This window comes from Lytechinus variegatus, chromosome 13 (genome assembly GCF_018143015.1).
Source record: "Lytechinus variegatus isolate NC3 chromosome 13, Lvar_3.0, whole genome shotgun sequence".
Classification (NCBI taxonomy): Eukaryota; Metazoa; Echinodermata; class Echinoidea; order Temnopleuroida; family Toxopneustidae; genus Lytechinus; species Lytechinus variegatus.
This window is the reverse complement of record NC_054752.1, coordinates 5,824,404-5,849,571: the sequence shown is the minus strand read 5'-3', so window position 1 is coordinate 5,849,571 and position 25,168 is coordinate 5,824,404. Positions and strand designations below refer to the sequence as shown.

The following is a 25,168-nucleotide window of genomic DNA, read 5'->3' as shown; positions in this document are numbered from 1 at the left end:
GTAAAGTTCTTATTCCACCACTCTATGTCAGGCCTCTCTCTCTCTCTCTCTTTTGGGAGGGGGGGGGGGGTTAATTACTTATATACAGCGTGTCATTGTTATGCGTTTTAATGACAATTCGAGGTACTAGTAAATGAAATGAGATAGATGAAGAAAGGAAGGCACAGATACCTTTCCTCCTGCTTTTAGCGGGTTTCCTATGTGGCACACGACGACTCGTCTAGTGACCGAACACGTCACAATGGAATCCTGAAAGAACATGACCCAAAACAAAGTGCATGGTAATAAGCATTTCTTGAACATTACTTATTTGCCAGAAAGAAGACATATTGCAGGTTTGTGATCATGGTATCAAATTGCACCAAGCTATGTCAGGCTACTTTGTCATTTTCAGGTCATTTTTCACAAAATCTTAAAGGGTGAATGTGCATTCTAAGTGTTTGATTTCATCTGAACTTATCTTCTTACAAGAATTTGTGCATTTTGGCACCAAGATCACCAACACGTGATATTTCATCTCGGAGATACCATTATACAATAAAGGTCATGACCTGACAAAAACAGGTTTAGGTCAGAACCTAAACATCTGACCTTGAAAAAGAAATTCCTTTTTTCCCCACCCCGTATTCCTCCAAACTCTTTCGGATGGTAAATGTAGACACCCACTGGAAAACCATTCCTAATAATTTAATTCCAGATTGACTTTAACAGACAAGCTCTTCAACATTGACTTTGATTGCGTTTAGCACCGTGTTGCTTAAGTCCAAGCTAGTGCGAAATTTTTGCTATCTTACAAGGGCCTCTCACCGTAACTGTTCTATCAAGTTTGCTAAAGTTGATATCGTCTGGAATTCTTATTTCCAGAGTAGAATAAAACGAATCTTCGCCGTGGTTCTCGATATCCACTCGTATTGAAGCTTCCCCGTTATCACCAGCTATAAGATAATCCGTCTCCCTGAAAATATGAAAATTGATTTAATTTGAATAATAGCAGTACTTTAGCATGATAACAATCGATTATCATGATGTTTATTATAATATCTAATTATATTATCATAAGCATTTAATGCTCTTGATTCTAAGCGTTCAAGACTAGGAATAACAATAGTTACCCGAATAAAAAAAAACATAACAAACATGACAAAAGTGTGTGCTTCCGAACAATTCAAGCAACAACTAATGTACAGAGTAGAGAAAAGCTACGAGTTATAAGGGTGTGTATTATAATATTACTGATGACATCATTACTGTCTTCAAAGAATAAAAATAAATATAAAACCCTATGCCTTGTAAACTATTTACCTATAAATATGCCTTTCTCAATTTTCAAAGGGGCCGTCAAAATTTTTCACACATCTCACCATGTTGCTGTAATTCTTCTTTCAATTACATAAATAAATACGACTTTTTGAAACGGTACATTTAGGTTTATCACGGTAATGCTTGTCACTGCTTCACGGGTCTTTTTCAAATTATTTAATCAAATTGCAATATCACGCAGTAGAATAAATGAAAAGATATTAATTGCAGATAATATTATAGATAAAGAATTTTTCAACATGACTACTCTTAAACCTCTACTGATCTATTCACTTCAAAAAGAAATTATATTCCTCATTGGAGGACATAATTAGAAATAATGGGGGGAAAATCAAATTTAAAATTCATCTACAAATTCATTGGAAAATCATTTTTGCTTGCATGTCAATACAAAATATTGCACAAAAAAATGTGGATACACATTTGATTAAATCAATTTTAATACAAGACAGACATGTAATGGTACAGAAAGTAGATAATCTGCTATATTTGAAAAAAAAATCAACCATAATACTTATTTTATTGAATTTTATAATAATGTAATATACAACTTTAAATCAAATCTTATCGTGTCCAGCAGTCAAGCCATTATTTTTTATACTCACGCTTTTGGCGATATGACTAAATTTGGAAAACAAGTTTCGTTCGCACAATTTCGCTTGAGAGGTACCTATTTAAAGATAGAGAATTCAAAAATAAGATCAGAAAATATTAGTGTAATAATAATTTTGTTTACAGAATTAAAGGGCCACAAATCTTAACCAACGTTGAGTCATATGCAGTTGTCTAATAAGCCAAATGACATTAAAGATGTCGTCAGACTCTCCCAAAGTAATGGGCAACAGCATTTTGTAATTTTCAACGTTTAAAAAATGTAGATCATTACTGCATTACAAACTTCTAACTCACAGATATCTCCTTTAAACCTAAGTCATATGCAAAGAAGTATCAGGAATATTCATGTGTATTTTGCCATTTTGTAAAGAAGTTATTACCCAACTATATTGCATTGTCAACGCTACCGATTAATAGAACCAGACATCCATCACTGACCATGTGACCAGAAAGAATATGACCCTCGGTTAAGTATAACGGGTTGGACGAAAATTAGTCAAATGGTGTTGACTATTATTATGATTGGGAAAGATTCACACAGCCGGGTTCTACATTAAATTTGTAAACTTTTAACAGCCCCAGGTATAACTTCTTCTAAAAATGCGCGAGACAGTGTATGTTATTATTTCTATCATCATCATCATCATCATCATCATCCTTTGTTGTATACTTGTAAATATGTTTGTATATTTTAAAAGAATGTCAAATAAATGAATTGAAATGAATTGTTATAATTATTATTATTACTAGTGCTATCTTCATCACTAAATTTGTAGAGTTTTAAATTCCAGGTATAAGCTTTTCTAAAAATGTGTGAGACAGTGTATGTTATTATTTTTATCATAATTATTATTATTATTACTCGTATTATCATCATCACGAAATTTGAAGAGTTTTAAAACCCCAGGTATAAGCTTTTCTAAAAATGAGCGAGCTACGTTATTACCATTATAATTATCAATATTATTATTAGCAGTATTGTTATTAGCAGTAGTAGTAGTAATAATAGTATCATCATCATCATCATCATCATCATCATCAACATCATCATCATCTTCTTCTTAGTTGTTCTTCCCCCGGTATTCGAGGATCAGCGGCTATCCGCAGGTTGGGTGTTGAGTAGAAGTAATTTCTCTACACGAATGTGATGAATTTTAAGAATGTATCTGAGGCAGTGGGTCATAACATTGGCAGCAAGAGCGATAGAAAGGTGCGAGGAGGGTAATAAGATATTAGTGGGAAGGATGAGGGGGTGAGCAGAGGTGAACATCATCATCATTATCATCATTATCATCATCATTAGCATTATTGGTTACTTACTGAAAATGCAGACCTGGTAACAGCCCATCTACTGAGTACCGGTATGAGATAACCAGCAGGTGTCCAGTTGGCTTGCTGGTCCTCCAGATAATCATAGGTACAAACCACCGATATAGCAGTCTGTTTGTCAACTATTGATGGCTAGAGATTAAAAAAAGAAAAATAATGCCTTTCAAGAATGCATCAAGCCTCAATAACGTGAGGAGCACTTTCCCCGTTTCATGTATTCTCTGTCTTTCCTCGTCTTATCTCTCCCTTTTCCATCTTGTATTTTTACTCCTTTCAATATTTTCTCCTCTGTCATCACTTTCCTCTTTTGAAAATTTTTTCCCCTCTACCCCGAAAAGTAGCCTTCCTGGTCAGATTCTACATGAAAATCAGTCACTCCCGAAATGGAGTCAACCTGACTAGGATTTCTAATTTTTAGGTGATTACTATTAACTTTTAATTTCGTACGAATTTTCTTTTTTTTATTTGTTTCTTATTTCTTTTTATTTTTCCGCCCTTTTTTTGAGACCACAAAATCTCCAACTCTACGTCATCAATTATCTTCAAAATATCATCAGATATGGGGACCTATCATGCCATCTGTATGAAACAAGTTCATGGTCAAACGGTCATCATGACGTCATCTAGACGCCATTTTGTAAAATCACATTATCAATCATATCTACATTATCAATTATAAAAAATTAAAAATATTCACATCACATTAACTTTAGGTCGACGGTCAACTGTCCATGTCATCACGATCATGTAATTTCTAATATGGATTTATTCATTTTTTTTTATTAAGTTCAAGTCCAAATTTTGTTTTAATTTGCATTACAAATAAATACAAATAAGAGATATATCATAATAAATATAAACAAAGACAAATAGAATATGGTTTCAATGATAAATTACAAATCAACTACAAATTCCAGAACATTTGCAAAATAGCTTAAACAAATCTTGTATAGAAATGAACGTTTTTTATCTATATTTTTATGTATTTATCTATTTTGATTTATTTATTTATGAATGCATGTATGTATTAATTTGGGTGTTTTTTATATATACTTTAGTTGTTTTTTTTTTGGGGGGGGAGCATATACAAAGTTGCGCTCAAACATATTTCAATTAGTTTTTATTATTGACGTAAAGAATGACAAAATGTAAGATTAGAGTAGTATTCGTTTACATACTCTTTGGATTTTTTTTATGGAGGGAGAAAAAAGAAGGAAACCATTTAACGTTCACCGTACCTGAATGTAGACTTTATGCCGTGTACAGTGCATCGTGCTCTCTGTTGAAGCTACGATCGTAGATTGCAGTGTTGCAGAGCGCGATTCCATGAATGCCATACGAGGAGACTGTGATTTTGCGGCATCTATGGTGATGTTATAACCTATGACTATTGCCATAGAAAACCAAAAAGATAGAGTTGATACTAATACTACTACTACTACTACTTCTACTACTTTTACTACTACTATTACCACTACTACTACTACCTCTACTACTCCTACTAACTACGACTACAGCAGAAACTATAATGCTAACTGGCGTACATAGAGGACCACACCATTTATTTTACACCGGTGTTAAATTGACAGTGTTATTTTAACACCTACAGGTGTTATTAGTTTAATATTGCATTTACATTCTTTGATGTTATGTTCAATCTCTATATAGGGTGTAATTTTAACACCTCATGATGTGGTCCTCTATTAACACCACAGTTCAAACAGTGTACCACTACTACCACATACTAATACTAATAAAGTCAAATAAAGTCCCTATACCCCATTACACAATCTATACAGGACAATCTATTCTACTTGAAAAGCATTTGTTTTTATGTTAATGAAACAACTAACACGATAAAAAAGAGAATAATGAGAATATAAGTAAATATGGTTGGGGAAAGTCCAATCATCTCATATATTATGTTGAAAAAGTTTTATTTGAAATACACGTAATTTGTCTTCTAAAGATACCAAATGAAGACTTACCAATTGATTTTGGTAGACCAAGGCCAACGAACGAGAAGCATACGTTCAGATTCATCCTGTAAAGAAAATAATGTATTTTAGAATGTTGGAATTCGATAGAGATCGATATCAAACGATCTAAGGTCCTGAAAATAATATAAAATAACGTCGTTGATTTTTTTGTTACAAAATATGAATTTTGTATACTACAAGTATATGAACCTTGCAGTATTTATTTAAACAGACTAAACAAGTACTTTAAATAACTTATGTTTGAGAGTTAAATATTTCCTTTAATTTCCATATCCAAAATACGAATATAAAACAAAAAAACATAGTGAGCATGATAAAAGAATGTAAATCAATGTAAAACTGTCAAATTAATTAAACAATAAGTTCATAATGTACAAATAGGCAAATTTTGTGAGGACCTAATCCCTTTAAGTAACTAAATTGAAGTGGACCTAACCCCTTTTGAAAAAAGGTGATTTTTTTTTGCAATTTTATTTCACTTTTTATTGGGAATTTCAACTTTTCTTTGGTATCATCTTATAGAGCTACTAAAATCTATACATTAAGACATAAAAATCAAATTTGATGAAAAATGGACCTAACCCCTTTTTCAAGTGAGCTCTTTATATATATACATATATATATATATATTATGTGTGTGTGTATGTGTGTGAAGCTAGACATGTACAACAGCTTTGGCAACTCTTTTGTATTTTAAATATTGTGTAAAGAAATGGATGAAGAGAACAATGGTAGGCGTAGCTTAAATCAAGGTTCCCCAGAGCTACCTACCCTTTGGAAAAATTGGTGATGCCGAAAAAATGTCTCTGCCGGGAATCGAACCCGGGCCCCCAGCTTTGAACGCCGGTGCCTTAACCACTAGACCACAGAGACGGGTTAGTGGTTGGGCCGACCCTGATCCAATTGACCGTCAGATAGACGTAAAAATGATAAAATGTAAAATTTTATAAATACGCAAGATCAAATTAAAATACAATTTGATAAAGTAAAATTAAAGGTATAAAATGATGAATTAAGCGCGGTTGCTTAAACCGCCATACAGCCTTGTTAAGCCAACACCATTGATTTATTAGTCAATTGATTTACCTGTGCATCGTAGTATATCTCCCATCTAGTAGTAGATTAACTGATAATTCTAGATAAATCAATCCAGTCTCATGAAATACTATTTATTAATTTATATCAATCATACCTCGTAGTAAGTGTCCCATCTGGAAGGAGATGATCTAAAATATCTAGATCAAGCAATCTCGGTTCATGGAATACCTGCATTGATGCCGTGAAAGATGGTCGCGTTCTAAAAAAAAAAACAAGTGATGCATCAAATCAAAATTTCTTGTTTATAACACAAGGCAACATCAAAATATATTTTTTTTTAGTTCACAATCAGTATAAACCAATGATTTATTTGTATTTTGACCCCACTACTTGTTTTATACATTCATTTCATAAATTATGCATCAAAGACTAAAATATTGATAAAATAAATTAAAGAACAAATACGACACCTCCCCGAGAAAACATTTGTAATAAAAACAGATGAATTAATGAATAAGTGAGGATATAAATGACCAAATGAATTTGTATCGCTTAGTAAAAAATAGTAAAGCAATAAATGTAATAATAAACCTTTAATTATTAGGTTGTAATCATTTGAAGGTTTCTTTATGAAGTGGAAGGCGCTTTGAATATTAAATGTATTCGTCAGTAAATATCAATTTGACTTCATAACTTTTTTCCATCGCAAATTGTTAAGACGGGAATATTGTGTTTGAGCAAGCCTTGTTCAGAAATTTGTTAATGATATATTACTTTCGTTTTTACCTGTAAACAACTGCTACCTGGGACCTATAGGCTCCAACAGCGAGATCTAAAGTGAACAATAACAACACAATCATAATTATCAACCAAACAATACAATCTCATTGATTTGCTCGGTCTCAAAATTATTTCTATCATTGTGCTGAATTGCTGATTGATATCTCACTGATTGATTAAAACAAACAAATGGCCCAACTCCACTTCAATGATCCTTTTCCGGCATAAGCACGCAATGGTTAGATGTAATATCTTAGCCGGTTCAATAGTGTGCAGCGCTTAGAAACATAATAAGTGCAACATGTAGATGTTGCATATCGTATTATTATAATTTTTATTATTCCTATTATTATCATTTTTTATTATTATAATCATTATTATTATTATTTCTATTATCTTATCGCATAGACCTTCTTCATGTGGTCATGGTGGTTGTTTCTGCATTGTTTCTTCATTAATACTTTGTAAATTGGTATTTTAATATTTTCCAATGTAATTCATTTTCGATGCAGCTGTCGTAGTTCTGCTGACATTAGATAAACGTTCAATTGGTTTTAGCCTCGTATGTCTTTCCAAAGTGTTTGTACCACTTTGGCCTATTGCGACTATCGATAGGCCCTATAAAAGAGATAAGGAAAAAGATAATGGAAAATGAAAAGGAGGAAAAAAGAATAGCAGAGGTAGCCCAGTCATTTTAGCCCAAATTTTTACCAAACTTGGAACAAATTGCAACAGAATTTTTTTTATCACAATGCATTTCTGTAAGGTCCCTAGTACAACATACTAAAAGTCCCAAACTTTCCGAATAGGGGAAAGGCATCTAATTTGCATAAATCCAAGATGGCTGCCAAAATTAATTGATATGCCTTATCCTTAATATTTTTTGTACAGATCATGGAAAAATCTTGAAATGAATACGCAATTCACTATGATTAAGATATCACAATTCGGTTGCAATCGTTTCCGGGACTGTCCGGTTCATATTTTTCGAAAAATGTGAGAAATTATGCCAAAATTTTCGTGTTTTCGGTCAAAAATTTGCATGTGCATTGAAATCTTTCTGTTTTAAAACATTAGCATCAACAACTAATGTAAAATATCAGCATTCGACAAGAATGGGGATATATCAACGAAAAAATTGATATGCTTCATAACAGTATTAATGTCTTAACTTGCTTAGATTAAGGGCAAATACATCCGAATGTATTATGCTATATTGCGATAAAGTGACACCAAAAACCAACCTCCGTGTCCAGTCACTCTTTTATATCGACTACAACGCGATCGCTTGGATGCCTTTGAAGATAGTACAATATACTAAATCGGTCTTGCCTCGCCTTTGTTGGTGTGACTAACACGCGTAAATACAATGACGTCTAGCGATACAAAGGTGTATATTTATTGATATGTGGGCAAAGGGCCTTTTCTTCATTTGAAAGTAACATTTATGTTAATGAAATTTCTTAGAAAAAGTTAGAGGATGCATAATTGATCTGCATGCTGTATGCAATTACGTTCAAGAACATCACAGCATAGTCCCGCAATAGCTTGTCAAAGTTACCCCCTTATCCGTAGCTCAACTATTAAAAATATCGTGCTTTTTGGAGCCCCCGATGTGATAACGCGGTGTTTTGCTACAAAGAAAAAAAACTTTTATTGTCTAGAAATCACTTGGAGGCAAAAGAGCAGGCTTTTCTCTTTGAGTTACATAATGGCACATCAAAGCCTACCCTTTCAGGGGTCTTCTGAAGTCACCAAACCCTTTTTGTAATTTGCTCATTTCTTGGAAAATCCGCACAATTTTTAGCTCCATTGAGGCAATAGGCGTTTCCCCTTTGCAGTAAACCGATTTAATTCTTTTGTAAGCACTTGGGGATGAAAAAAGAGATTTTCTTCTATCAGCTAAATTTAAAGAAGTGCTGGCACAGCAAAGTCTACGGGGTTCGCTAAAGTCATTCACCCCTTTTCCATATTTTGCCAATTTATGGAAAAATCTATAAATCCGGAGCCCTCATTGAGGGAAAAATATGTTTCTGCTACAGTGTAAGCCACTTTTATTGTTTTAAAACCACTTGGAAACAAAAGAGTAGCCTTTTGTCTATGTGCTACGTATAAAGAAGTGCTGGCACATCAAAGCCTACATCCTTTAGGGAGCTGCTGAAATCACCCCACCCCTTAAGCGTATTTTACCAATTTCTTGTAAAATTTTGGAGCCCCAATGAGGTAAAAGGCGTTTCCCCTTTGCAGTAGACCACTTTTATTCTTTGGAACCACTTGGAGATAATAAAATTAGATTTTCCTCCATCAGCTACATACAAAGAAGTGCTGGCACAGCAAACCCTACCTCTCAGGGGTTTGCCGAAGTCAACCATCCCTTTTCCATATTTTGCCTATTTATGGAAAAATCTATCAATTCGGAGCCCTCATTGATGCAAAAATGTTTATATATATATATATATATATATATATATATAGCAAACCACTTTCATTGTTTCGTAACCACTTGGAGATTAAAAAAAATCCTTTATATCAGCTACATATAAAGAAGTTCTGGCTCAGCAAAGCCTACCCCCTCAGGGGTTCCCTAAGTCTCCCCACCCTTTTTGTCTATTTTCCCCTCCTTATTTTATTTATAATTTATGGGGAAAATCTGCCAATTTGGAGCCCCTATTAAGGCAAAAGTTGTTCTGCTCTATAGCAAACTTCTTTCATTGTTTCGTAACCACTTGGAGATAAAAAAAGTAGATTTTCCTCTATCAACTACAATAAAGAAGTGCTGGCTCAGCAAAGCCTACCTCCCTTAGGGGTTCCCGAAGTCTCAAAATTGCAGTTTTTGACCCCCCCCCATTCGGGCAAAAGGCATTTCTGCTATATGGTTAAGTCACTTTTAATATTTGAAACTTAAAGATGAGTAGGTTTAGTCTATCAGCGCATCGACCCTTCCCTCTTCAGGGACTCCAAATTGACAGATTTTCCCATAAATTGGCAAAATACGGCGCATCGACCCCTTCCCTCTTCAGGGGCTCCAAATTGACAGATTTTCCCCATAAATTGGCAAAATACGGAAAAAGTGCTACTTTGGTATACAGTTAAATAGTAGTATAATAGGCAGGTCTAATAGCTGTACATCTTATTTTTCTCTTGAACTTTGAGATCGAGCAAGCAGAAAATGTCATTATTTTGGTGTACAATGTCACGTGACTAGCATATGATAGTTTCCGTGCCTAGACCTTTTCATGTTAAACAATTAATACAGTCCAAACAGAATCGAATTTACGTATTTAATGTTAATAGTAACAATGTTCTTGTGGTATAAATCTTTGCTTACTGATATTTATGATACAGCGATAGTTTGAGGAAGTCAATGTTTATAGTATATCGAGGCCGGAATTGATATGATTTGTAATCGGGTCTGAGTACATAGTCTACACTGGCGTCGTCTGCTACGTAAACTTAATGAGCGAATATGACCAAAATTAACCATTATGTTTATGCAAATTAGAACACTTTCCCCTATTCGGATTTTCTGGGACTTTTAGTATGGTCTTCTATGGACCTCAAAGAAACGTTCTGCATTGGAATAAATTCTGTTGCAATTTGTTCCAAGTGAAAATTTTAAATGACTGGACTAAGGCACGTGGAAAATTATCCGGTCACCTGAGGAAGTGGGACAATTTTCACACTTCATGATGACGAGGCAGTCCGAATCCATTTGTTTTTGTTTTTAATAAATGCATGATATGCACTTATTTTCACGACAGCTGCCTTACTTATGCGGACAGATGAAATGCATTTGATCTGGTGGAGGTATGTGTGTGTGAGGGTGTATGTGCGGGTGTTTGTGTGTTTAAGGGTGTGTGGGCAGGGGGTGTTTGTGCGTGAATCTGTTTTGAGTGTGATGGGGGTGGGATGTGAGTGTGCGGGAAGGTCCGAAGATTATCAATAGTAAATCTTCTCTCATAAATCCCATATTATTTTAATAAACTATACAGGTTTCTTTACAGAGTTTTCTTTGTGATAAATGGTGAATAATTTGATTTTAGGCTGTACTTTTTTTTTCTTCAATTAACATATGTATTATGTATATATAAAAGTGTAATACATCAGACACAACAAATTGAATTGATTTAGAATTTATTTATGACATTGTTTAAATTCATTTTGTTAAGAATTGTCAAATGTAACCATAATATTTGTAAGTTCAAATCAAACTTTGTAATGAATGTTATATTTTACTATGTTCAATTTTGTTTTATGAGAGAAGAGAATAAAAGATTACTAAAAAAAGTTGAAACTAAAAAAAGTTTTGCAATTTGTTTGATGAAATATTCGATTGTAATGGATTTGCTATAATATTTTATCATCATTATAATCCTGAATATGATGCAATAGCACATGTTTATAGAAGCAAACTTAATATCAGGGGAGCGTTTCATGAAAGGACTTGTCGGACGTTTTATCCGACAAGTCCTGTGTTATCCGACAGTTACCATAGAAACACTGCCTCTCAGCCAATCAAAATCAAGGAAAGATGACAGATCTGACAACTAGTTACCATAGAAACACTGCCTCTCAGCCAATCAAAATCACGGAAAGATGACAGATCTGACAACTTGTCGGACGAAAATGTTGATGAAACGCGCCCTGGATTTATGGGTTTATTTCCAATTCGTCTTAAGCCAAATCCAACTCGTCTACTATCATTTTGGTCTACCATCAGTTCGTCCACTATCCCCATGGTATGAATGCCAATTCGTCCACTCAGCATTTTGTCTAATAACTAATTGGTTCAATAGCCATTTAGTTCATAAACCATTTGGTCTAATTGGAGTGGTTCAGGAGCTACCTCACTGACAGGACCCAATTTGTATCAGTTAATAATAGCATTTCATCTACTCTTCCAATTACTTGCGGTGTCCCCCAGGGTAGCCTACTAGGCCCACTTCTTTTTATTACTTATATCAATGATATTAAAAATACATCAGATTTGCTTTCATTTATACTTTTTGCTGACGACTCCAATATTTTTTTTTCCCATGATGATATTAATCAACTCGTTAGAATCATAAATTCTGAACTAACAAATGTTACAGATTGGATCAAGGCCAACAAACTTTCACTTAATCACCAGAAGACAAACTACATGCTTTTTAGCAATAAAATTAATACTCTACCAGACAGTATTTTCTTCGATAATTTTGTTCTTAATAATGTTTCCACTACCAGATTCTTGGGTGTCCTTATTGACAACAAATTATCTTGGAAGCCTCATATTGATAGTATATGTAAAACAATTTCCAGAAACATTGGAATTATTAATAAACTAAAATTTTTTCTCCCTTCTCGAACTTTATTAACATTATACTACACCCTTATTCTACCATATATTAATTACGGAATAATTGCCTGGGGATGTGCAATACAAACACAACTAAATAGAATACTACTTCTCCAGAAAAAATCTCTAAGAATAATTTTTCAAACACACTTTAGATCACATACTGATACCTTATTTTTTGAAAACAACATTCTCAAAGTAAGTGACATATATCTCTTTGAACTTAGCCAATTTATGTTCAAATTAAGCAAGGAGGATCTCCCCACTATTTTCTCAAATATGTTCCAAAAAAATGCATCAGTACACTGCTACCCAACACGGCAACGACAATATTATCACCTTCCTTTAACAAGAACTTTATTTGCAAAGAATTCATTTGTCTTCTCCGGGCCTGCCTACTGGAACTCTCTGCCTCAAGATTTTAAAGAATCCCCTAATATACATATTTTTAAACGCAAACTGAAATAAATGTTGATTTTGCAATACTCGTTGCAAGCAGGTCATGCTGAATAACTGTTTTTTTTTCTCTCTTTCTTTATCATTCTCGGCGTCAATGTATATGTGTATTGTATGCTTTCATATTATATACATATACATGTATAATTTGTTATTGCTTTTTTCTTTCTAATCGTAATTAGCCAAAGTACCTGCTCCTGCTGCCCGCTTTCTTTCTACGTCATGTGCACTGCACTTCTCTATCCCTCCCCTCTTCTTCCCCTACCCCCCCTTCCACCTTAATGCTGTTTGTATTTATTTGTAAACAAAAGCTCTACATATCATTACGACTCAGTGTTTTTTGTGTGTAATGAAACTAAGTTTATTTAGGGTCTTGCCTTTTGTACAAGCTTGGCTTTTTTCGGCAAGACCCTCCGTTTTACTTTCAAATACAAATGTCATATTAGGTTGTTTTTTTTTTTTATTTGTTAAATCATGTTCCTTAAGTCTAAGATTATGTTATATATATCTATTATGTTTTGCAGTATTTTCGACCTTATCATGTTATATTTATCATTCTTATGTTGTGAAACGGAAATCAATAAAATCAAATCAAAATCAAATCAAATCTAATTGGAATAAGTGTTAATTGTGCAAAAGGAATGAAAATGAAATGTAAATTAGATCAACTGGTTATGAGAAAAAATGGTGATTAGACGAAGTGTTGATTGGACTAAATGCTTATTGGACCAAATGGTTGTTAGACGAGATGTTGTTTAACGGAATGACAGACTAAATGAAAAATGACAATTTGGTGAGTGGACGAGTTGGCAGTAGACGAATTGGCAATTTTCCGATTTATGACATATTGAGCTGCATATTCCACAAATGCTTTTATACCAGAACGTGATAGGATATCTTCAACTGTAACTCTACAAATATTTTTTTTAATTGCACGCATAGTTATCAATAATGCACATAGCATTTCCATTTATTTGAAAGCAGGATAAAAGAGCAATGTAGATTAACGGCACCTCCACCTGTGCCCCTCTCGATAGCTATGGAATTCTCTTTTTTGTTGCCAAGTTCTCTGTCATCAGCACTTTAGTTCAATAATTATTATTATTCTTTACTTCCTTGTATCAGAATGAAAGTAGTAGGTCTATTTGTATTGTATTCATTGGTGTTCCGTTCTAATAAAATAGAATGACATTACAATATTATATAACAACATAGTTTATAATTGAAGAAAGAAAATATTTTTGACTAGCTGGACAGAACAGGTTTTGTCTAAAAGAAGTAAATGAACACAGAAATGGCCTGTAAGCAAAGGCTATGCGTATGTAGCAAGTTCAAGTTTTCTTGAATATTGCACAGGATTGTTCGCTCATCTTTGTAAATTACATGTTTCACATATTTTTAAGCGTACTTGACATTTCCTGTTTTGTCGTACTTTAACACGTACGCGCATTCCAAAACTTGCACGCCTTATCGATTTTCTGAACAACCAATCAAAATTTGCTTATCATCAACCGACGAATGGCAGCTGTTGTTTTTGGTCAACAAACTTTCGTTCAACCAATCATTTCATTTCAAGGCGTGGTTCGATCCGGAACATTTGCTGTGGTAACTTTTTTTTACCTCCTTTCTTCTTTCTTGATCGCATGATATACACTGATATAGTCGCTTTCCTCATGGTTTACACACCATGCACACTTGGACCACTCGGATTTACTGGATTTTTTTATAGTGTTACCATTACTTCTACTTTGTGTATGGATTTTATATATAGATTTTGGATTAGCGTCTTTGGACATACATGTACCTCTTGATTATTTTATTCATTCACTGTGTGACTTGGAAAAATTTCCATATGTTGTTTTCTGCGGACACGATAACGTGACAAGTTTTTTATTTTAATGGATTTGTGCAATAACTGGACTTCACTTTCGCAGTGATTGATATCGTTTGGGGGTCGACAAGAGCTTGAATTTTTTCTGGACAGTTCCCTCGTACTGTAGTGCCCTCAACGACTCCACCGTTCAGTTCAATATCTGCTCCAAATTCAGCAGAGCTTTGAGTTTCTTTGTGGGTATATATTGTGGACAGAAATGAAGCAGTTTACTGGTGTCGGTGAGTATATACTAACTAGAAAATTAATTTAACATCGTAGAACACAACGACAACAATAATTTATATCTTCTAAGACAGGCTTGCAAGCCCTAGACACTAAAATGTAGGCCTAACACTAGGCCCGTCATGGTAAAAACATGGTGGGCCTGATCAAAAATGACATTCAAAATGAGGGTTATTTGTGATCAATTGAAAAAAAAAACACCATAAAAAATACCGTTTAGAAATAGCGAAGAAGAAAGCAATACGGGGCTCTTCGCTCTTTGTCACATGATCGCGAATTGACCAATCGTTTATCTAGAATACTCATGAATATTCATAAAGGGGGATATAATACAAAATTTAAATTAGACCGCATGGTATTTTTACCTGGATAAGAATTGGAGTCTACATCGACTCCTGCTGACAGCGCACAACCAAACGGGACAAGGACTTGACCAAACTGTCTGGACTCTAATACCTAGAAATAGTTACAAAGAAAAAAAATATCTAAGGTGATATTTTCGAGTTCTGTTATAGAAAAGTTATTTCGATAGAGACTGATTGGAGGCAACCCTAAAGTGTTTACCCTACAGCTCCATGCTTACTTAGAGCAGCAATGTTAACTTGATATTGTGTAAATGCCATTACCATGTGCTTTTCCAGGTCTTGGTAAAAACATGTGGGATCACAAAATATTAAAATGGATGGGAGTTTTTCATAGTAGTTTTTCGAATCTTCATTTTTATTCATTTTATAACGGAACTATATATTGCAGATATCATATCTGTACATTTTTACACAATACATTTTACACAATGCTCTGTAAGTTTTGTTAAAATTTCTTATTCATTTCATTTTCTATTGTTACCAGCACCAAAAGATATGTTTAAAGTTGCCAAACTAAATTAGCGGCATTTTGATTCATTATATCATAACATCGGGTTTTTTTCTTCCTAAAACGAAGTGAAGGCATCGTGACAAGAATTCAAGAGTGAGCCCTCTACTGCTCTCTTCCATATAAGATGCAGGTACGTCAACACTTGCTCAAAACAAGCAAATTGAGATTATATCGAAATTTTAAAGGCAAGCTTTATAATTTTTATCAGTGTCATGCTCCTCGATATAAGCTAAGTAGGCATAATGTTTTGAGACTGATCATTCGAATTATATTTATACACTGTACATAAAGTCGGGCATTGTCTTTATTTTCAAACTCCCAGTCTCCACCAGAGCCAGTTGTATTAGTATACAATGTAACAGATGCACTAAATACGTTTTAACGGGCCCACTGCAAGTCAGAACTGGCAAAATTGTCCCGATAGCTTGTAGGCCTACTGTGTGTGTTAAAAAGGTTTGTAGCATATTAATTATTATTATTACTTACTGTAATTAAAGAGGTACGATCATATTAATAAGCTTAGTAAGTAAACTTTACATTCTCACCAATGGCATTAATCGATTGATTTCACCTCTAATTTTCAACAACAAAATGACAAAGTAAAGCGTAATCAGTTATGACATGAAAAATGGAAATCGATTCCGAACTTGTAATTAACTTAGTTACACGTAATGGGCGGTTACCGCATCTATCAATCACCAAATAACAATCGCCTTCAACGACAACCACAATGAGAGTACCATGATTGTGTAATTATTATTACCTGTACTGGCGTCAAGGGCAGCCTGGCATTGTGGCCTATCCCATGATATATAAAGACTTTTCCTCTGTTTCCTTTGTCAATGAATGGGGCAGAGATGGCTAAATCTGGAATGAAATCATGAAAAAAATATTGATTCATTACTAATATTTATCATATTTGAGCAGTTTACAAATGTGGAGACTGATGACACCATCCACTCACTATTTTATTTTGTATTTCATTACATGAAATGTGAATCATTATCATTGTTTCCTCCTTGTCGTGTGAAATAAACTTTCATTCCTACCTGAACATGTGGAGTTGATATTGTTTTAACATTCTTTTGTTCAAACAAAACAAATGCAAGAGGATCGAGGGTATTTGAATTCCAGTTCATCGTGATTTAGCCGTGAACCAGAATAGCCTGGTGGTTAAGTCGCTGCCCGAAAAGCAGTAGATGGCAGGTTCGAATCCCACTGGTTCCAAATTTTTCTGACTTATGATTTTCATTAAAGATCGAGCATGAGATCTTATCTTATAGGATTAATGCCGAAAATTTGTTTACAAATTAAAATTTCCTCCTGTTAAAGCCTCTTTATTTACTATAAGGGTCCGTATTGTTTAATCAGTAAAAATTGAATTATTGTATAGTTCAAACGATTGAAAAAAAATAGTGAATGGGGACATCATCGATTCTCTTTAAATGTTTTGTGAAAGATACGATAAACTTTAAAGTGTCATAACTAACTTATTTTATATCCGATTTTGAATAAATTTGCAGTGCTGTGCCTTTTTGATTTTCTCTATTAATTCAAATCAACTTTCCTCTGGGGTGAACTTAACCTTTAAAGACTGGTCACGGAAAAATCATCAGGCTTCGTACCCCGACATGAAAAAAGAGGCATAAATGATTACGTGTTCCTTATATGATTCATAAAGGCAGCGGAAGAGTCACATTGATTACATAACTTTGGCCCGGAACTTTGGCCTCATTTCAGTTGGAGAACGCAAAAGATATCAAACTACTCTCATGTGATGATGAGCTGAGGGAATACTGTAGGCCTATTTTTTAAAGATTGTTCTTTGGGCCTGATGTTGTCATCATAAAATGATGAAATGTGGTCCATGGCTGCCACGTAAGAACCATAATTAAATTAAAATTACAATGTTTTACATCAAGCTAATTAAAAATGAATTAACACTATCTTAAAATCTGTCCATGCTGGGAGCTAGAGGGAATGTGTTGGATGGGAGTGAATTCCACAACCGAGCCGTCCTTGGAATATATGAAGATTGATGAAAAGAAGTATTTGATTTTGAGACAGTGACTCTATAGGGGAAGACATCCTCTATATCGGAGGATATCCCTTGATAATCACGAGTATGTCGCGTTGTAAAGATATTTCCTAATTTCAGTCGTGCCTCAGATGAAAAGGGACAAAATCAATATTGAGGCAAAGCAGAGGGCCGCCATCATTATCAAGCTTAATAATCGCTCGATATCTCTATTATTCTTGTACTTTGTTACCAGATCATGATAACATTGTCAACATTTAGCTTGGTGAATATTACTTTATTCATTACAATATATCATTTTTAGCCCGTGGTATCCCTTTAAAGTAATTTACTGTTCGGTTACCACAAAAAATAAATGAACACCTTAACCAAAAATAAACACGTTATTATATATGCATATTTAGAGTATTTTATCAAAATATGTCTCGGCGCTAATGTTGTTTGAATGAATGTATTCCTTAATTATGACAGACTGTATAGTAATTCAATATGCATGAAAATAAAAAAAAACATGAAACTTAAGTAATAGAGCAAATAGGAGACGGACGTAAGATAGGTTGACGGATGGGAATATAAAACATCGAGGGATGAATATAGAGACAGTCACATAACATTTTGAAGGAATATCCAAGTACCAGTCACTGGCTGTGTGAACTTCAGCCACCTCGAAGCCCGGACGGGGAGGAAATAGGCGGTAAATGTATTTTCCATATTTCCAAGAGGATGCGTTATAAATATATAGGTCATGATAGCTGAAAGACTTGATTCAGCAAATTAAACAAGAGGAATTTTCTCGCCGTCTTGCTGAGTAGCTTCGCATAACCACTTGGATAAAGTATTTCTGGAGGAATGGGGTGTATCCCCTCGTCAAACCTGATAGAACGTAATGTTTTTTAAAAAACTCACACAACCCCTAGTACAAAAAATAAAATGGCATAGGTGTAATCTGAAGGGATTTTGACAAAACCCTTAACCCCCTTACCTCCCCGTTCACGCATCAATTCACGCACGCGCACACATACGCATCTACCCACTCACGCACATTAGCTTCCACGCACGTTCAACACCCTCACGCCCCATTCACGGGCGCACTTTTTTTTCAACAACACTCACCCCGACTCGCACAAGCCCACACGCACTTCTATCATAATAACTTGTATATATTTTATGGCATTCTGATGTCTTATGAATTTATGTTACTTACAAAATGAAGAAAAGTGAAATGGGAGAAAATGAATATACAAATGAAATAGAATGAAACGCACACACACACGCACACGCCCACCCCACCCCCGCCGTCTTCTGTTGCATATCTATCATTCAATAACTGTAATTCAGCTTCCTTGTGCATCATCATGTCTGTTCTTTCGCTGACCCATATTTGACACTCCACGTACCCTGTCCGATATTTGGAAATCAATTGATCCGAATACCGGATATGGTTTCAATTCTGAGCCAAAAACCAAGTTTTGTTTGCATCTTAAAATATGCCGTTGAAGGACAGGGGAAGGTATAATTCGGTTGAGGTCGAAAGTGATGAATACTTTGAATTTGTAGTATGCCTCGACCTATATAATGCTACCATGTTGTTAAAATATATAATAGACTACCAAAATATATGATAAAGTTTTTTTTTTTTTTTTGGATGGGATTAATGCTGATTTAGGCATTGCAGGCCCCTATTTGTGAGACCTATATTGTGATATTGAACAGAAGTACTATAGTAGATGTAAAAATGTAACAAACCAATAGAAGAAGAAACGGTTATAACAGTTATATGTATTTATCATTTTACTAAATTTTAAACTATTTTGAAAGACACGCCAACCCTTTTACTCAAATCCATGATGTCGACAAAGATTCAGAGTGGATAGCAAAATAACTTTGACATTCTTTAAACTTTCCTGCTGTCGCTTTTTAAAGGGATGAGGCAAACTATTGCCCCAGAAATCTGTTTAACTGATCTATCAATTGATGGGGTGTGGGTATAATCATGTAGGGTCCATGGTATAATTTACTCCCAGGTAAAAGAAATTCCAATAAGCCATCTTTATCGATAACCCATCCCATCATTATTAACCTGAGAGAGTCAATTGAATTGGCATACCGTTGAATCCATCGACGTTGATGTCCCCAAGTGACGTCGCTGCATACCCAAACCTCCCGCCGACATCACGACCGGTGATGGTATCAGCATAGCCAAAACCACCCTATGGACAGACATGATAAAAAATGAAAGGTATAAACATCAAGATGAATTGAAAACTTTTTTTTCAATTGGTAGAAAAGAAAGGCATTATTAGCATAAGTGAGAACCATTACATCCCACGTTGCCTTTTACCTTAAACGCTCTTTTAAAGGGGAGAACCATCCAGCCTTTTACCTTAAATCGAGCGACCTGACCAATACTGTGCGTTATTTCTGGTAAATCTTGAATTAGACCTATTCTGAATCTCAGCAATGCAGAGGATGATTTAGCCTACAATTTTATTTGCGCACAGAAACTTAAGTGTTTTTGAGCGGAAATGTACCTGTTTTGCTAATTAATTGGTTATTACATGTTACAGGCACACTTCTTTATCATGTTTATTGTGAAATGAATGCATAGAACATTCAATCAGTGTGTTCAAGTGGGCCTGACTGCATGATATGATGGATTATGGGAAATGAACCTGTCCAGCAATGAGTAGTTGACGGACTTGAGGTGGATCAATTAAGGCGTTTGAATCAGTATGCCTTTTACGAAATGCAATCACAGCCAGAAATGGCATGATACGAGTCTAGTCAGTGGTGAAGAGCCTTTAATGCTCTACTTTTATTACACATTTTTCTTCTTATGGTGATCCTCATAAGGCATTATCAGCAACACATTTTAATTTTCTATTAGAATAACACAACATAACAGATCAAATGCTGAAAAAAATAATGGTTATAATTTCTACGGGTCATTTGTTATTAATAAAACATTAAAATGCAAAAGGCTGCCCCGCCATTGGACTGCACATGTTGGTGATCTGCAGCTGACAAATCTCTGAAAACTCAGTTTACGCACATTTCTTTATCCTCCGAGGGAGGGCGCTATGAGATTATGACGTCATCGCATAAAATTCGATTGTATTTTAGTCCGAATCTCAAGACGGTGGAAAAGGATCCGAAAGATGTATTGAACTTACATTTCTGTCGTTGTAGTAAATGAAGACTTTTCCTATCTCCCAAAGTGAACCATTGTTAGAAATGGAATCGGTAAAAAGAGGGGCGCTGACGACCAGGTCATCGTAGCTAGAAAATAAATTCGAAAAAGGAATAAACAATATGTATTTCACGATATTAACTGGATAATATATAGTGAAGTTAATGGCTGTTGAGCAATGTGGCCTAGTGTATCAATCTCTGAACTTGAAAGAGAGGTTCAGGGTTCAAATCCGAGCCATGGCTGGCATATTTTCCTTCAGCAAGAAATTGAACCACTATGTGCTGCACTCAACTCAAGGGAGATATTGGATTCTGGCAGGAAGCAATTCCTCAGAAAGTTGTGAGCGCTGCCATAGCCTTGCTTGGCCCTGATTATTAAGAAGCACTAAATCATTAGTATCATTGTTTGTTTTATTATTATTATTTTTCTACTTAAATAAAAACAAAGAGAAAGTAGTATGATTCCCGGCGGAGAATTTGAATCGATGACATTGATTTCCCATTGTCATTTCTTTCACTGTTTATTATTTACAAGCGAGTTACCACAGGTTGTTTGCATTGAGTTTGATTGCATTTAATTTCTTTCAATGTATTTTTTTCTCTTTCTGATGAATGAATGTATGCAGGCTTGTATTAGCTGGGATCCAATCTTGCAAACGGCTTCTCATTGTTCATTAACCCATCTTTACCAAACGTATGAATAATCAAGAACAAGTTGGAAATTTGCCTGCCGGTTAATTGAACTCGGTTTCGCCTAAACTACTGGCCCACATCCGTGGTCTTGTGGTTGAGGCATTGCCATCGGCGCAGGAATTTTTGAAATCTTTGATTCAGAATGGATGACAGCTCTGAGGAACCGTGAGTGAAGCTACGTATCCTTTATTCATTCTTTTCATTTCTTTCACTGTTTTATCATTTACAAGAGAGTTGCCACAAGTTGTTTGCATTTATCTAATTTCTTTCAATACACTTTGGTGTGTGTGTGTGTGTGTGTGAGGGGGTGTAAGGAAGGGCGAGGGTGTGTGTGTGTATAAAGCGATGAGTTTCTACCGAGGACCACATAGTGTAAGCATATATGGACAGTTTGGACACATATTGTATTCTGAGTTGAGGAGAGAGACGATGGAGGTGTGTAGCGAGTATGGCATTCCAAATTAATCAACCATGGAAGACCGATAATTGAACTGGATACAGGTGTAGCTAGTATTTATTTTCAAAATACGAGAATGATACCAACACATCTTCACATGCTACTCTCATGATGTCCATTCGAAACTCCACCACCAAACAATAAAATCTACCTGCAGGTCACCATTTTCTACGGATAAAGGAAGTAATGGAAAGCATATCTATGTACTTACCCGTCATTATTAAGGTCGGAAGTAACTAGTGTATGGCCGAAATATGACCCCATATCGCTATTCTCTAATTCATTGTACTCATTCAGGTCACTATCATACAGAACCACCTGTCAAATAGAACATGGAGATGATTCTAGTATTGAAATAATCTGCTCATTTTGTCGTAATCCAAAACCGATCCACTATATCAAGATGTTACATATTTCATTTCAAGTCTTATGTGTCCTTGCTTCTTTGTTGTTTTTTTTTTACAAATATTGATTTTTTAAAATAAATCTTGGGACACAGTTTATCTTATCATATCTAAAATTGATAGCAATATCACTATGGATAACTTAAGCCATTCAGAGGACACAGTCATGTTGAAACATTACATAATTTCAATGTATAATTGAATTGTGGGTGGAAAATATGTGGAGACTGATCGATTTTCAACAATTCCAGCGGTTCTTGTAGTTCAAATAGTGATGCGTTTGATGAGGTACTGGAATTTTAAAGTGGGGATCAAGTGGATGGTAAAATAAAATGCTGGGGGGGTCAAGGGTGTATTACAATACGGTTTATTTTTTCAACATTTAGGGGTGGGGCAACTATAGGCAGTTGCATCCCAACAAGCTCCCCCCCGCATCGTTTCCTACTTGATTCATCGAAACACACTGATATATTTTCTGTCTGGATTATTTATTATGCTTACCTTGCCAAAGGCCTGTTTATGTCTGGGCACTGATATAGCATATTCTGGGTTCGAATCTCCTTTAAAATCACCAGAAGCCACTGTATAGCCTGAAAGGACAGAATCCGAATCATGTTGACTTAAATTCAAACATTTAGCATTATGTATTTCGTACATAAGGGTTACCTAGCATAGTTGCGTAACTACCCCCCCCCCCTCATCGGCTGGAAACAAATGGAAAAAGGAAAGAAATAGGGGCAAAGAAAGATAATCTGAAAAAAGGAACAGAAAAAACCGTATTTTTCAGAATTTGATGAAAAATAATTGCAATCCAATCCACCCGACGCACACATTGGCTCTTTCACACATTCCTTTTTAAAGTCAGTATTTTCATCGCACTTCGAACTTCCATTATTTTATTTAGGCCTTGATTTTAAAAAATCAGCTCGTGATTCGCGCTCGCATTATTATTTTGATTTTTTTCATTGTTATCACATTCCTATATGTCCATCAGTGCTTAAAACGTTCTCTTTTGTGAGTCAACACATTAAAAACAATCAGCTCGCGCTTGAATTGCTCATTTAATGAGAGACGTGGCATGACTAAAAAAAAGCTACTGCTTATTTTTCAGATCTGAATATATTTTTCTTCTCGGCTCGTGCTTCGCACCATTTGATCATTGAGGTACTATGCTCTTTATGGATTCCTACGGATGGCTACTGTTAAAAATCATATTCACAGTTGAATAACATCTAATGATCAGGTTTTATCACGTTTTTTTTTTTCAATAGACGGTTACAAGTAAATACCTCTTCAAGATCAAAATAGATGTATCAATTAGTAAATCAGTTAGTAAAATCAATGAGGAAAATGGGTACTTGACACGAATTTATTCCTTGAAACGCAGCGCGCTTAACAGCTGCACTGCTAAAGCCAGGGTAATTATGCTGCATATACTGTAGAGCACTTAGAGACTTCTGACAAAGTAAGTATTAAGCGCTATATAAGCAAGTATAATTATCATTAGTATTACTGATCATAAAAAAACAATATTTTACAAAATATGAATGAAAACTTAGAATTTTTTTTCTCTAGTAAGAAATAAAACTAAAATATTGACAACAATTTCATTATCTGTTACCTCTGTAGTTGTTCTCTCTTGTGACGCCAACTTTCCTTTTTGGTCTTTTTTGTCTCTGCTCACCCCTGCTATCACTTTTCCAAAATTGACCTGTAAGAAGCAGTCATTACTAATTTCATCATAACGTATACATTTTATAAATAACACTTGCTTTTCAATCTAATGGTCTCGACGTTCAAATCCCAATCAATGCCCGAAGGCGTTTACATGCACCACCTCCTACTCATACTTTATAATTATTATGATATTACTCTTAATCAAATTGAATAGTACTCCTTCAAGTGATTAGTGAATATGCTAGTACATTTATAATAGCCGAACACTTGAATTAAAGTTATTGTAGTTAAAGTTATTATGTTTATTCTATTGTAGATTTCTATTTTTGTTTTAATTTGGATTTTAATTTTTCGTCTAATCTTTGTACTTTCTATTTACAATTAACTTCAAACAGACCTGCATTTCGTTTTACCCTTTTTCATAATGTGATGTAATATCGGTTATTTTTATTATTTACTATACATGTTATAAATAAGTGAAATATACCTTCTTGTCTGCCAAGTCCAACAGCTCCGTAAACGATATGATCCTGAAAATAAAAGTATTATTTTTTTATAACACGGAAATGGCTCCGGTGAATTATTTGCATGATTTCGTTGAATGCGGCATGATAATCATTATAAATTATCCTCTATTATTCCCAGTTTCGCCTTCCTTTTCTTCACTCTCTTCCTTTCCTTTACTCTTCTTTTTTTTCCTTTTTTCACTTCATAATGTCTATATATTATTTTATTTATTTTTTTTCTCCTCTCCTCCCTTTTCTACCACTTATTAATCACTAGGCCATTCGCCCCTCCCCCTTCTTGCTCTAATTGCCATTATTCTTATCAACCCCTGG

The 25,168-nt window shown here is 34.7% G+C and overlaps 1 protein-coding gene across 1 annotated transcript in view; it reads right to left on the bottom strand.

Annotated features, from left to right (window-relative positions):
• The window catches only part of LOC121426041 (integrin alpha pat-2-like), an 83,023-nt gene that overhangs the window by 32,712 nt on the left and 25,143 nt on the right, over positions 1 to 25,168 (bottom strand). The window contains exons 6-21 of the mRNA XM_041622173.1: positions 24,817 to 24,859; positions 24,274 to 24,363; positions 23,154 to 23,242; positions 22,460 to 22,566; positions 21,080 to 21,185; positions 20,014 to 20,116; positions 16,632 to 16,735; positions 15,358 to 15,448; positions 7,089 to 7,134; positions 6,457 to 6,561; positions 5,253 to 5,308; positions 4,503 to 4,651; positions 3,256 to 3,396; positions 1,926 to 1,990; positions 808 to 955; positions 172 to 249 (exon numbers count right to left, since the gene is read on the bottom strand). Coding sequence (XP_041478107.1) covers positions 172 to 249; positions 808 to 955; positions 1,926 to 1,990; positions 3,256 to 3,396; positions 4,503 to 4,651; positions 5,253 to 5,308; positions 6,457 to 6,561; positions 7,089 to 7,134; positions 15,358 to 15,448; positions 16,632 to 16,735; positions 20,014 to 20,116; positions 21,080 to 21,185; positions 22,460 to 22,566; positions 23,154 to 23,242; positions 24,274 to 24,363; positions 24,817 to 24,859 — 1,521 coding nt within the window. The remainder of the gene's footprint in view (positions 1 to 171; positions 250 to 807; positions 956 to 1,925; positions 1,991 to 3,255; positions 3,397 to 4,502; positions 4,652 to 5,252; positions 5,309 to 6,456; positions 6,562 to 7,088; positions 7,135 to 15,357; positions 15,449 to 16,631; positions 16,736 to 20,013; positions 20,117 to 21,079; positions 21,186 to 22,459; positions 22,567 to 23,153; positions 23,243 to 24,273; positions 24,364 to 24,816; positions 24,860 to 25,168) is intronic.